The 11,927-nt window shown below is 41.9% G+C and overlaps 2 protein-coding genes across 17 annotated transcripts in view; one reads left to right on the top strand and one right to left on the bottom strand.

Moving 5' to 3' along the window:
• The first annotated feature begins 4,701 nt into the window (after positions 1 to 4,701).
• Positions 4,702 to 5,809, top strand: ier2a (immediate early response 2a). Its single transcript, XM_056402545.1, has one exon. It carries the CDS (start codon positions 4,799 to 4,801, stop codon positions 5,348 to 5,350), a length of 552 nt encoding a protein of 183 aa, XP_056258520.1. The 5' UTR covers positions 4,702 to 4,798; the 3' UTR covers positions 5,351 to 5,809.
• Positions 5,810 to 7,299: 1,490 nt separating this feature from the next.
• Positions 7,300 to 11,927, bottom strand: part of cacna1aa (calcium channel, voltage-dependent, P/Q type, alpha 1A subunit, a) — an 85,843-nt gene continuing 81,215 nt past the window's right edge. For 15 of the 16 annotated variants that reach the window (XM_056402528.1, XM_056402539.1, XM_056402532.1 and 12 more), the window contains one exon: positions 7,300 to 11,788. In XM_056402528.1, the coding sequence (XP_056258503.1) occupies positions 10,970 to 11,788 (819 nt within the window). In that variant the 3' untranslated portion in view covers positions 7,300 to 10,969. The remainder of the gene's footprint in view (positions 11,789 to 11,927) is intronic. The other variant, XM_056402541.1, reaches the window with a different exon arrangement.

The following is an 11,927-nucleotide window of genomic DNA, read 5'->3' as shown; positions in this document are numbered from 1 at the left end:
ACAAATCATCATAAAAACATCATAGATAGTAAGGTCTAAAAACATCAAAAAATTTCATAGTATAGTTAAGTATGAAATGCTATAAAAACATCATAGTATAATAAGGCATAAAAACATCAAAAATGTCATGTTAAAGTAAGGCATAAAGATTTAGTGGTATACTGAGGCAAATAATGTCATAGTATATTAAGGCATAAAATGCCAAAAAACATCATAATGTAATAAGGTATAAAAATGTAATAGTATAGTAAGCCATAAAATGTCATAAAAATGTCATAGTATAGCAAGGCATAAAAGCATCCAAAAACTTTATTGTATAGTAAGGCATAACACGTCAAAAAACATCATAGTATAGTAAGGCATAAAATGTCATAGTATAGTGAGGCATAAAAAACATCATAGCATAGTAGAGTATAAAATGCAATAGTAGGCTATAGTACGGTATAAATAGTCATAGCTATACTATGAAGGCAAAAAACATCACAGTATGATAAGGTAGAAAAGGTCATAATATAGTAAGGCAAAAAATGTCATAGTATAGCAAGGTAAAAAAAAGTCATAGTATAGTAAGGCTTAAAAACGCCAAAAAATGTAAGTATAGTAGGGCATGAAATGTCATTAAAAAGTCAGTATAATATTGCATAAAAACCTCGTTGTATAGTTGGCAAAAAAAACATTATTTTTATGTTAACCTTTTCATGGTATTTTTCGACAAATATTCAACTCATACTTTGATATATACACAATATTATGTTTACTCCTGCTAGAAACCTGACTGCTCGCCTACAAAACACAAAAGCCGAGGATAGCTTGCTTGTAAACGCTAGCTAACATGGTTAAATAACCAATTTTTTTTTTGCTAGCACCCTGTCGCCACCCGATAAGATGCCCATGTCACCCATATCTAAATCCCACATTGATGGTGGGTCAGCTGAAAAAAATCATCAAGCTGTCTTTATATAAGATTACAAATGATCATATTATTTCTATTGTAAATGCATGACTAAGTCAATAAATTCAGAATGATGCACTGTAATCTCTTGAATATGGACCATGTATGAAATAAACCACTGGCACTCTCCTCCAAATTTACCTCCAAATGACAAAAAATGCACGTTTAAGAGCAGAATAATGTTTTTAATTTCCCTGGTTATTGCACCACCCAGTGTTGAAAAGCTGTCAAGACAACTGACTGCAGGAAATCAAGTGGATGAGACAATCAACTTTAGATTTTCCATTTTGACAGTTCAATCTTAAACCTGTTGGTGATGCTTAATTGTATTGATGGGGAAGCACTAAAATGGACAATGCATCCATTCATTGTGGTCAAGGCAACACATTTTCAATACACTAATCACTGACACATGCAGATTATACTCTATACAACACCGTAAAATAGCCATTGTTTTTCATCCTCCATTTTGAAACACCCTTTGACTTTGTGCTTCAATCAGTTGCCTCTATGTAATGTGAAAATGCTTGGTATAGTTCCATAATTACCATTGTTAACATAATTATCCCATAATTTTGCCCTATGGAGCTTTTTAGCCTCTTTTAGTTTGTGGTTTTGTTTTTACTGTTTGCACATTTGATATAATGATTGAGTCTGAAATGCTCTTACAAACCAAGCAGCATCAGACAGCATTTCATAAACCAAATGTAGGGTACAGTATATTTAGTACCAAACAGAGACAAACAAATTAACAAATATCTGGCAATGGAAATCAAACATCTAATCAGTTAAAGAGTGACATCTTTGGAGACTAAAACACAACTAAAATCATTCATATTGTTATATTATTATCATATTATCAATTTGTCAATGACTTAAAATATGACTCCAATGAGAAGTGGTGGTTGTGTCCTTGAATGCTTGTTGTGATGTTATACTGCTCCCTAGTGGAAGAACATTGATTAACACATGTTTTAGACATACATAATATCTTGGAGAGGAATGCACTACAGTCCAGTGTGGTGGTTATACTGTAATTCTCCAAATGTGGAGCACAAGCATCTCAAAAAAAAGTTGATGACATTTCAATATAAGATTTTGAAAGGGAATGGGAAAGCACAAATTACTGTTGATGCCATCTATAAAATTTTCACATTGGGCCCCACTGACAGAGGGGCAATGGATTGCCTGGCATATGTAAAATGTAGGACAGACACCAGATACTGGACACAGACTGAATTAATAAAATTATAATTATTCCCCACAATTTTGCTTCAATTCCACAATATGATCACAGGGGGGCACTATTTTACAGCGATGTACTGAGATTTTATTATACCCCTAAGAAGTGAACCCAAAACAAGATTCTCTCTGCCCCAGCTGATGATTTGAACCGTAACCATGAACTGTGAAACCATGAGTTTCAAAACATCACAGGGAGGTCAGCATGAAATGGTGGCCTTTTGAGGTGATCAGAGAGTGTGTCTGTAAGAGCAGTAATCAATCAGAAATACGGGAATGATTGATTAGGAATTACTGTCAGGGCCAACAGAGGAATTTGGCATTGTTTTTTTTTTTCCTTTCACTTGCCTCATGAGAGGAAGGTCACTTAACTATGATTTTGATGCATTCCTAGTACAAACACGAGTATATTTTTCCAGTTGCATCATATTTAAAAAATGCAAACATCAGCCTGTTATCTTCTGCAGCTGGTGTTTTTGTTGAACTACAGCCACACCAGAAACAATAATCTGCATACCACAAATTCCTCTGGAAGAAAGGTGCAACTTGGAAACAAAGTGTCTCTCTTTTTGTCTCTATCTCTTCCTAAAATCTGCAGCAACAACATACCTTCAAACTGATGAGAGATAGACAGTAGATATATCCAATATCCAATTCTAGTTGCTAATAAAGTATAGAATTACTGTGCAGTTTCTAATCACAACTCAACCTGAAGGAATAGATTCCATTGCCCAAATATGGGCTCAGGGAAGTGGTAACCCTGACGCAATCCTCACCACTGTTACTTTAAATGGTTTCAGGAAATGAGGGCTCCCACTCACGTCATGGGTTTTCCTCTGCATGTACCACAGGAGCAGGATGTGCTTAATATGGGCATCTGTCTGTTAACCTCCACCCCCATTTTCTTTTTTTCCTGCAAAAGGAAGCAACACACTGGGGGATGGGTGAGCCTGAAGGAGAGCTCAGAGAGGCAACCTTCAATGACTGCTCCAGATAGCAAGGGCAGTAGAATGGTATTCATTCCTAGTGTGAGAAAGACTAAAAATGGACAGAAGTATCTTTCACAGATTACATTTTTCCTGCTTCAAGTGCATTCATACAAGTGCATTGCAGTCAATTTGTGATTTGTACATTTGCAAATAAATTTGAAACAAATCCTTCAACTTTTCAACTTGTCTGACATGTATTTCTACCACTTGGATTAATTGAAAGTCACTTACCTCATAAACATTACCTTCCCATCCAAGGCTCTTTAAATGAAGTTTGCTGTTGGATGTCATCTTAACCACACAAGTTTCCTTTTCAAATTAGCAAAGAAATTTGATTTAACTTGATTCTTTAAAGGTGCATGGAGAGTTTTATGGTTAAAAGTGTACACAGTGGTCTGAACCCAGTTAAGTTTTGTATCTTTGGCTGATCAGTAATGACACACCAGTTTTGTCAGCTAGATGTAATGCAAAAAATTTAAGGGTAAAATGCAAAATCTCTCCTTAACAGCTGTGAATAGATTCTCCACTGTAAGGTCACATTTATTAATGCTTTTACCTGCTGCAAAGGCATTACATATTCAATTTCATCAGGCTACTGCATATGTTAAACCAAGAACACCAAAAAGTTATTTCACAGTGCTGCAAACATGCACTTACGATGCTAAAATTGAGCTTTGGCTGTAAAGCAACATCCAAAGATGTTTGTCATCACAACCAGACTGAGGATCAACTCGATCTGTGGCATATATCCAGTGCAAAGACAGGTGCGCTTTTGATCTAGCTTTGGAAAACTACTGTAAGGTGGGGGGACTGCCAGTCCAAGTCCAAAGTCCAAAGCTGTCTGCATGCCGTAACCTGTTTATGTAACTTGCGCAATAAAATATCTAAAAAAAAACATGGAGAGTACTTTTACAGGCAGGTTGAAGTGCTTCTATCAAAGAAATAAGCCACTGAAACATAACAAAAGTGTCTATTTAGATAAATCATACATTGCCATCATGATTGGCTGTAAGGTATGCTAATAAATTGTGCTTTAGAGTGTGTATGTAGCATGGCAAGTTTCCATCCAACAATCCAGCACAGCACCCAGAAGTTGTCATCAAGAAACCACCACAATTGATTTTTATTGCTCTATACATACACGGTTGTATGAATATGACAGCTTTGAAGCTTTATATTCTTAATATTTCTTCCTGTTTCCAGTCTTTAAAGTAGGATTTGATGGCAAACAAACCAATCTGCCTAAATCTCAATGAGCTTGTTTTTGTTTTTATATACCTGTGGTTATATTACTAGTAGGTGCATGTGGGTTCTATCAGTTGATTGTTCGTCACAGTTATAATCTTCCTTGTGATTTTAGCTTGTATGTGGACACTTATGTGGTCATATCTTGATAGAGGACACCAGTAGATTAAAACAACCGCAGCTGCCTAAGCAGTTGCCGGTGGGCGGGGCTCTGTTGTATGACGCTAGGTGAGCGACGTCAGCGAGGTGATAAGTACTAGTCTTGCAGTCGGCCTGTATTGTGTCTGCCTGTGGACTCAGCGGGGAGAGAGTCAATTCACAAACCAACCCTGATTGTTTGTGCTGGACTAGTTTCAAAACAAGCTGTGACATGGAGGTCAGCGCCGAGGCCAAGAGGATCATGGTGGTGGCTTTGGGGAAACTGTACAGCTCCCGCAGCCAGCGAGGGGGTCTGCGTCTCCACCGGAGTCTCCTGCTGACTCTGGTGATGAAATCCGCCCGGGACATCTACCATGCGGCCCAGCCGACGCCAGAGGCATCAGGATATGAACACCCGGCGGTTCAGGTGACCACGGTGCCCGCTGGCGCTCATGTGGAACTCCAGGGTCCCGCTCTGCTTGCTACCGTACAGCCTCGGACTGTACCCGGAGAGGAGGTCGCAGTCTCCCCCACGGAGGGAACCGGCACAGAAAACAAGGAGAACCAGTGCCCGACTGGCCCGGCACAGCATTCGAGGAAAAGAAGGGGCAAAGCGGCCGCTGAGCCGGACTTCCTGCCTTGCAAGAAAGCAAAACTTGAGCAGGGAAACTGCCCTCAACAGCTTATTGTAAATTCCGTTTTGATGGACTATGTGAACTGCAGCAGTGAACTGGGAGCACCACCATCCCCCATGCCTCTACAGAGAGCCATTGCAGCGTGTTGAAACCCTGAGCAGCCTCAAATTAAAGTGCAAGAAACTTCGACACAGCCTTTAAGAGCATGAACGCTCCTACAGTGCACCTGTCATAGGGTCACTTGGATGAACACCCGGGATAGTATTTCCTGAAAGAGCCAGACATGACTCTGAACAAGCCGGGGCATGTCACAGGAATCACGGAAGCAGACCAGTTGGTGTGAAGTCGTCCCAGTGACTTTTGGCCTAAATATGTGGCACAGCTGACTACAGGGACTGACTTCAGCTGTTCAAGGCAGACCTACAGGAAGTGGTTCATCTGGACCGGCCCTTGGACTGCCTTTATGAACATTTAGCAGATGTATCGTTTTGAGTGTGTTGAGGCCTACATGTTGACTGAACATGGGGGGTGTGCTGATGAATTCAAGTGTAAAACATTCAATGACAACAACTACCTCAGTATTTATTAAACATTTTGTACAAAAAGTGGATCCGGAGTAATGCGTTGTTTATGAGGGCTGGATGTGTACTGATACTATAAAAACGGCCGTTAGTGCGGAATTTTGCTGGTGGAGTGAGAAAATCGGTGTGAAAGTGGTATGTGGGTGTGTGTGAGTGAGTGTGACAGGAAACTGGTTTGGGTGTGAAGAAGTTTGCTTCCTTCCCCCACAGCTTCACATCCCCCACACTAATTTGCAGAACAAAAGCAGGAACAATTCAGGAGATTGCGGTCCAAAGGATGAGGGGGAGGCCATAAAAGCCACTGGCTGGCCAAACACTGAACAATCAGGGTCCCCTGGAACTGTGGTGGCAACAGTGATTGATTCAGATCCAGCAGTCATGGTGCAGAAGTTTATGTAAAGAAAGGAGTATTAAGGGTACAGCTAATTTAACTGTCCAGAAGATAATTAAATGAAAGGGTACACAGAGAAATGCATTTCTCCTTTTACTTTGAGTCAAGTTGAATTTTGAACAGCAGTAGTGTAATTTACTGTGACAGTCATTCTGCACTGCACCACAAGGTGCTGTAGAGGGTTTTAACAAAACTCATTCCATTTAAAATCAATTATTCGTAATTAAAATGTAAATGATAAAACTAACCAATATTTAGAGATATGTGCATTTAAAAGTTTTTTTTTTTTAATGTAGCTTCTGTGTATTTTTATAGCAAAGTAGGCTGTAAGTTTTGGAATGCAATGCCCTCACCCACCCTCTCAGCCAGAGACAACTTATATGGTGGGGGGTGCAACAGGGATTCACCAGTAGCTGTGTGTTTGTGTTGGGGGAAGGGGATTAACCCAGGAAAACAGAGGAAGGAATGTGGGGGGAAGTGCCCATGTGATCCCACCCTCCTACCCCTGTGTGAGGCCCCAACTGTGCTGCTCATTCTTCCGGCTGAAACCAGAGCTCCCTGTCTGCGAAACACAAGGCTGGGAGGAGTGGCCGGAACCGTCTGGGCATGCCTGTGAAAATACACACGTACACACACTCGTTCGTCTTCTCATAGAAGCCAATGTGTCTGGCTATTCCAATTGCATGAACCCTTCCTTTACCCCCCCCCCCCCCACACTATCTCTCTCTCACACACAAGCTAATGAATATGCTGACACATTGATGCCTGTTAGGTGTGTGAACTTAAAGCTGCAAAAATAAATGTATTTGCAATAACAAATATATAAAATGACTGTACTGTGAAAGATGATCTACGAGCGTTTTAGTGTCTTATGCTTTACCCTCTTGGTTTTGCAGCTGTTAAAATTTTTGTTTAGTTCAGTCTCAACACTCGTCAACACAGCATGTACAGCAGCTGCTTTCATGGACTAAACTGATTAACCCATACTATGTGTTTGGGTGAGTAACAAAGTAATGAGTAGCTCCTTTGAGCCAAACTCTTGAGCCATACACACCCACAACACACATCCTCACAATTAAAAAGACCAGAGCAATAATGTGGACAAGAACTGAGGCAAAGCGGTGTGTGCATTCTCTCTGGATTTTATTCTTTAGGAAGAGTTCTGTTTGGAATTACAAAATGCACTGGTAGAAATAGCGGTGAGACAGGTTGAGAGTGCGACAGATAAGAGTGTGAGAGAGACAGAGATAGAGAGAGAGAAAATAGAGGGAGTGAGTGAGAGATCAAAGGTTCCACAGCCAGTTTTAATGAGTACATCATCAGATTTGGCTTGCTCCTGCACCCCCTGACCCCCACAAAAAGTAGAAGGGAGAATACACCATCTTCTGAACTGCACTTTCTTTTCTTTATCTATATTTTTTTTTCATTAAAAACAGTTCTTTTTTTGTGGTGTCCTGAACATGGTTGTGTTGTGCCTCAAACCCATGTAACAGAAGAAAACAAACGAGACTCTGACTCTCACCAAAGTCTCTTTTGTGTTTTTATTCTTTAGACTTTTTTTTTTTGTAATTTTTTAACCTTTTTTGTTCTCAAAAATAGAAGGAAAAAAGGAAACATTGCTTTTTAAAAACATCTATCTATTTATATATCTTTTTTTTATTCCTCTGAATTCATTATCTGCTTTTTCTTTTATGTCCTGAAGATGACTGTTAACCCACGGTGTGGCATGCACATAGCACATGCATTTCTGGAACTAGATATTTTTTCCTTTTTTTAATCTTTTGTACTTAAAAATGTTTTTTTTTTTTTCTTCTCAGTAGCGGCTTTACATTGCTTTTTGAAGACTTTGTGTGGTTAATCAGCGTGTTAGTGGATTTCACTGCAGCATAGACACAAAGATGGATGGTGAATGTTCCGGGTTTTACATGTTTCATTCAGGGGTTACTGACGTTACACACACGCAAGCACACGCACACATGCGCGCGCGCACACACACACTCACACACACTCACATACATATATGCACACACAAACACACAGAATCGGGGATCGTTACAATGATTTGAATGAAACATCTTAAGATTTCAAAAGGATTTCTGGGGATGAGGAACAGAAGGCAAAGCAAGCACAAAACCAAAACACCAGAACTTATCAGAAACACACTCTCCCATGTACAAACACACAAACACCACAACCAGGAGCTACATACCTAGTGTGCTTTCTGATTTTAAGTGTAGTGATGTGAAAAAATACTTGTCTGTGACATTCCACTAAGGTTGGAAAGACACTAATAGGCAGTTTTTTTTTCTTTTCTATTTTTTCGGTGCATTCTCTGGTCAACATGTGATAGGCCTCCAGGTAAAACATTGGTCAAATAAATAAATAAAATAATGATAATAATAATAATAATGATGTTGGGGCTGACAGTGGCACGCGTTAGTGACAAGTGTTAGTTTGGGGCACACAGAGGAACACGCAGATCGAAATAAAGACCTATAGGAGTGATACACACATAACACTTTTTCCAGGAACATGACAAAGCCCAGACATCGTTTTTCCAACCCATCTGAACTATGCTACTGTGCAATTCAGTCACCTGTGTTTACGTATGGTGAACACAGATGAGGTGGACAACTTGTGAGAGAATGAGCTAAACTGTGTGTACTTGGTGCAATGATCCTGCGTAACAGCTCTGAATCAGAGGTGAAGTAAAAGGGAGAGGTACAAAAACCAGACACTGTTTGTCCTACAGCGCCACCTGAAGGTCACAAGTGGTGGTGGGACTCTTGTTTCAGCATCTGCAGGAGAAATGCAGAAACATGTAGGGACCTGCTGTGTTTGACAGAATTTCAAAAAAATTAAAAAAAAAAGGGGGGGGGGGGCTCAAAATCAAGTTCATCCACTGTCTGAATGCTCTGCATTATTTAGCCTATTGACTGACTTATGTTTGCCCTCCTGCAAACTAATGCTCCCACAATGCAAGTGTGGGGTGGAGCTCCACCTCAGGGTTGGAAAAATGATTAGCTGAGCTCGAAATTAAATATACATAGAGAAAAGAATACAAGACCAAATATGGAGAATCTGCCTCATTATCACGATCATCATGATCATTATAAGTTATTATATTATCTGTTCATCCATTATTACGGCCGGTAACAAAGAAAACAAAGATGAAGAGTTTCTCTCCTTTCTCTGCCTTTCTATTGGTCTCTTTCTCTCTGATGACTCTATTTTAACCCAAAACCCTGGAAGACTTTGAGATGTTACTAATTTGTCAAACTTGTTCACCAATATGGACACCACTTTTTTTCCCCCCACTTTACCCTGCTTCCCAGTATATCATTTTTAGGATTTATCACCTTAGTTACAAAAAGTTACTTCCACAAAATATGTGCAATTCCAGCTGTATCAGTGGCAAGCATTTGGCACAGAACATACAGACAAGCAAGCAAAAAGTAATCATTTTGTTCCGTCTAGATATACATACAGTAACTATCCAATCTCCCTCTGTCGTTTGATTCTAGTGTACATGAAGGTACAGAGAGAGCATTGTCATACAGAGGAGAGAGAGAGAGAGAGAGAGAGAGAGAGAGAGAGAGAGAGAGAGAGAGAGAGAGAGAGAGAGAGAGAAACAGAAAGGCATTTTACTCAACAAAAAAAAGAGAGAAACCCTACAGACCACAACAGAAAGGACTGAGGAAAATTTCCCCCCACATACAGTAGGTTCTCATTGTTGCTATTATTAATATTTTTTTGTATCATTCATGCAGGATTCCACAGGATGTACAACTCCGCAAGTCTAAAAAACGAAGCTGTGTGGGGTGCAACAGAAGATTCAAGCTTCAATGTTTTGAAGAAGTAGAAGAGAAGGAGGAAGAAGAAGCAGCTGCAGGAATAGAAGAAATACTGCAGAAAACAGTTATTGGTTTGTTTTTCGTTTCTGAAACCCATCTCCACATTTTTGTTTTTCTTCTCTCATTAGGTCATAGGTTGAGGTTGGTTTAACTGTTTCTGGGAGGAGGTTGTTCTCCAGGGATGGGGGTAAACATCCCCAAAACACCCCATCCTGTCCTCTAGATTTTGACTGAGGGACTTGTCAACCCCGTGCAACACTCCCCAACTCTCCCATCCACTTAGCCTTCTCACCTCACACAGGTGGAGGGCTCATTGTCAGTTTTGTTCTTATTTAAAAACACAGATGATAAAACTCATCAATATTCAACTGGTGGCTGGGAGGGTTGGATTTGATTCTTTCTGCAGCTAACTGAACTTAAGTTAGCTTTGAGAAGCAAAAAAAAAATTGGTCGTTCTTTTGTCTCTGACTGTAAAGTGTCTTTTGTCGAGTCGCAACTCTTGACATCTTGTAAGTGGCTGTAGCTCGTTGCCAGAGGCATAATTTAAGACACACAAAGATTAGTGTCCATCACCCCTCCTGCTTGCATCCTTAAAAACTTCAGTTTGAGGTTGGTCTCATTTGGCATCAAGAGATGAATGCAACAACAACGCAAGCAGAACATGGAGGTGGATTGTGACCTCCTCTTACACAACTTGTTTCTCCAGATCCTGCCTCAGCATTCTTGTTCCATCCCTTCATCCTGACACCTATCCCCTCATCCAGCCCACCATCCCTGGGACATGCCAAGCAGTGGAGGAGAGGTAAAATTGAACAGACAAGAAAGAAAAGGTTGTGGTTTCCCTTGGCAGTCAGTGCTCAGGCTGAGAGCTTCCAATCTTCATCTTTCGGTCCATCTATCAGCTCTCTTTCCTCCGTCAACCCCCTCCCCCATCCCCAGAGGCTAGCACCAGTCGTCGTCCTCTGTCTCGCTGTAGGGTTCATGCAGGCCCTTGCGGGGCCCTCTGGGATGCCCAGCTGGAGGGGGGACCTTGTGAGGCCCAGTATGTGGGGGTCCGTGGAGATGTGTGGAAGGTGATGAGGAACGGTAGCCATTGGGAAGGCGACGCTGGGCAGCAGGCTGCACCTGTCCCTGCACAGGCCCAGTCAGGGCAGTAGTGGGAGGAGGCGCATGGTGGGCAGTCCTAGGTGAAGTGCGACTGGGCTGAGAGTGGGGCGGGGGATGAGGGTGGGGGTTGTTTACAGGGTGTGGCTGGGGCTGAGGGTGGGGATGGGGGTTATGTGGCTGTGGTTGTGGTGGAGGCGGCAGTGGGTGGTTGGTCAGGGCATGTGGGTGGGGGTTGCCACCCTGTATGGGGCTCTGCTCATAGGCAGGTGGTTCATGATGGGGCTCATAGTCCTGGTAGTCCTGGTTGTAGAAGCAGCCATCCCCTTCCATGGAGCCGCCTCCTCCACCTGTGTCTCCCCAACGAGGCGGGGGATGATGGCCCTGGCGGGCAGTGCTATGGTGGGCCAGTGGGAGGCCAGCGGGGGGAGGGCCCTGACCTTGGGGAGGCTCAGGAGAAAAGCGGCGAGGGGCTGGGGCTGGGGGTCTGCCCTGTGGCCCCCCAGGCGGAGTGGGCATGGCCTTACGGACCACAGGGGAGTAGGTAACATGAGGCCGGGGTGTTGCGGGGGTCTGAGGCAACTGTCGACGGCCTCGACGTGGCGTACTGGTCCCCGAAGTTGAGGGGACAGGACTTCCGCTGACCGAACTACTGCCCTACACAAAAAGTGAAATAAAGCAAATAAAAGGAACGAACCACGAATTCAACGACAGAACATGTAGAATAAAGTAGAGGATGGGAAAGATAGAGTATGAAACAAATAGAGAGGGAAAGAAAGAATGCAAGAAGGCAGAG

This window comes from Seriola aureovittata, chromosome 17, assembly GCF_021018895.1.
Source record: "Seriola aureovittata isolate HTS-2021-v1 ecotype China chromosome 17, ASM2101889v1, whole genome shotgun sequence".
Taxonomy (NCBI): domain Eukaryota; kingdom Metazoa; phylum Chordata; class Actinopteri; order Carangiformes; family Carangidae; genus Seriola; species Seriola aureovittata.
Note: the sequence above shows the minus strand (reverse complement) of the source record. Positions and strands in the feature narration are given on the sequence as shown.

Excerpts from the sequence above, each read along its gene's own strand:
- ier2a (XM_056402545.1), top strand. The coding sequence starts at position 4,799 with ATGGAGGTCAGCGCCGAGGCCAAGAGGATCATGGTGGTGGCTTTGGGG.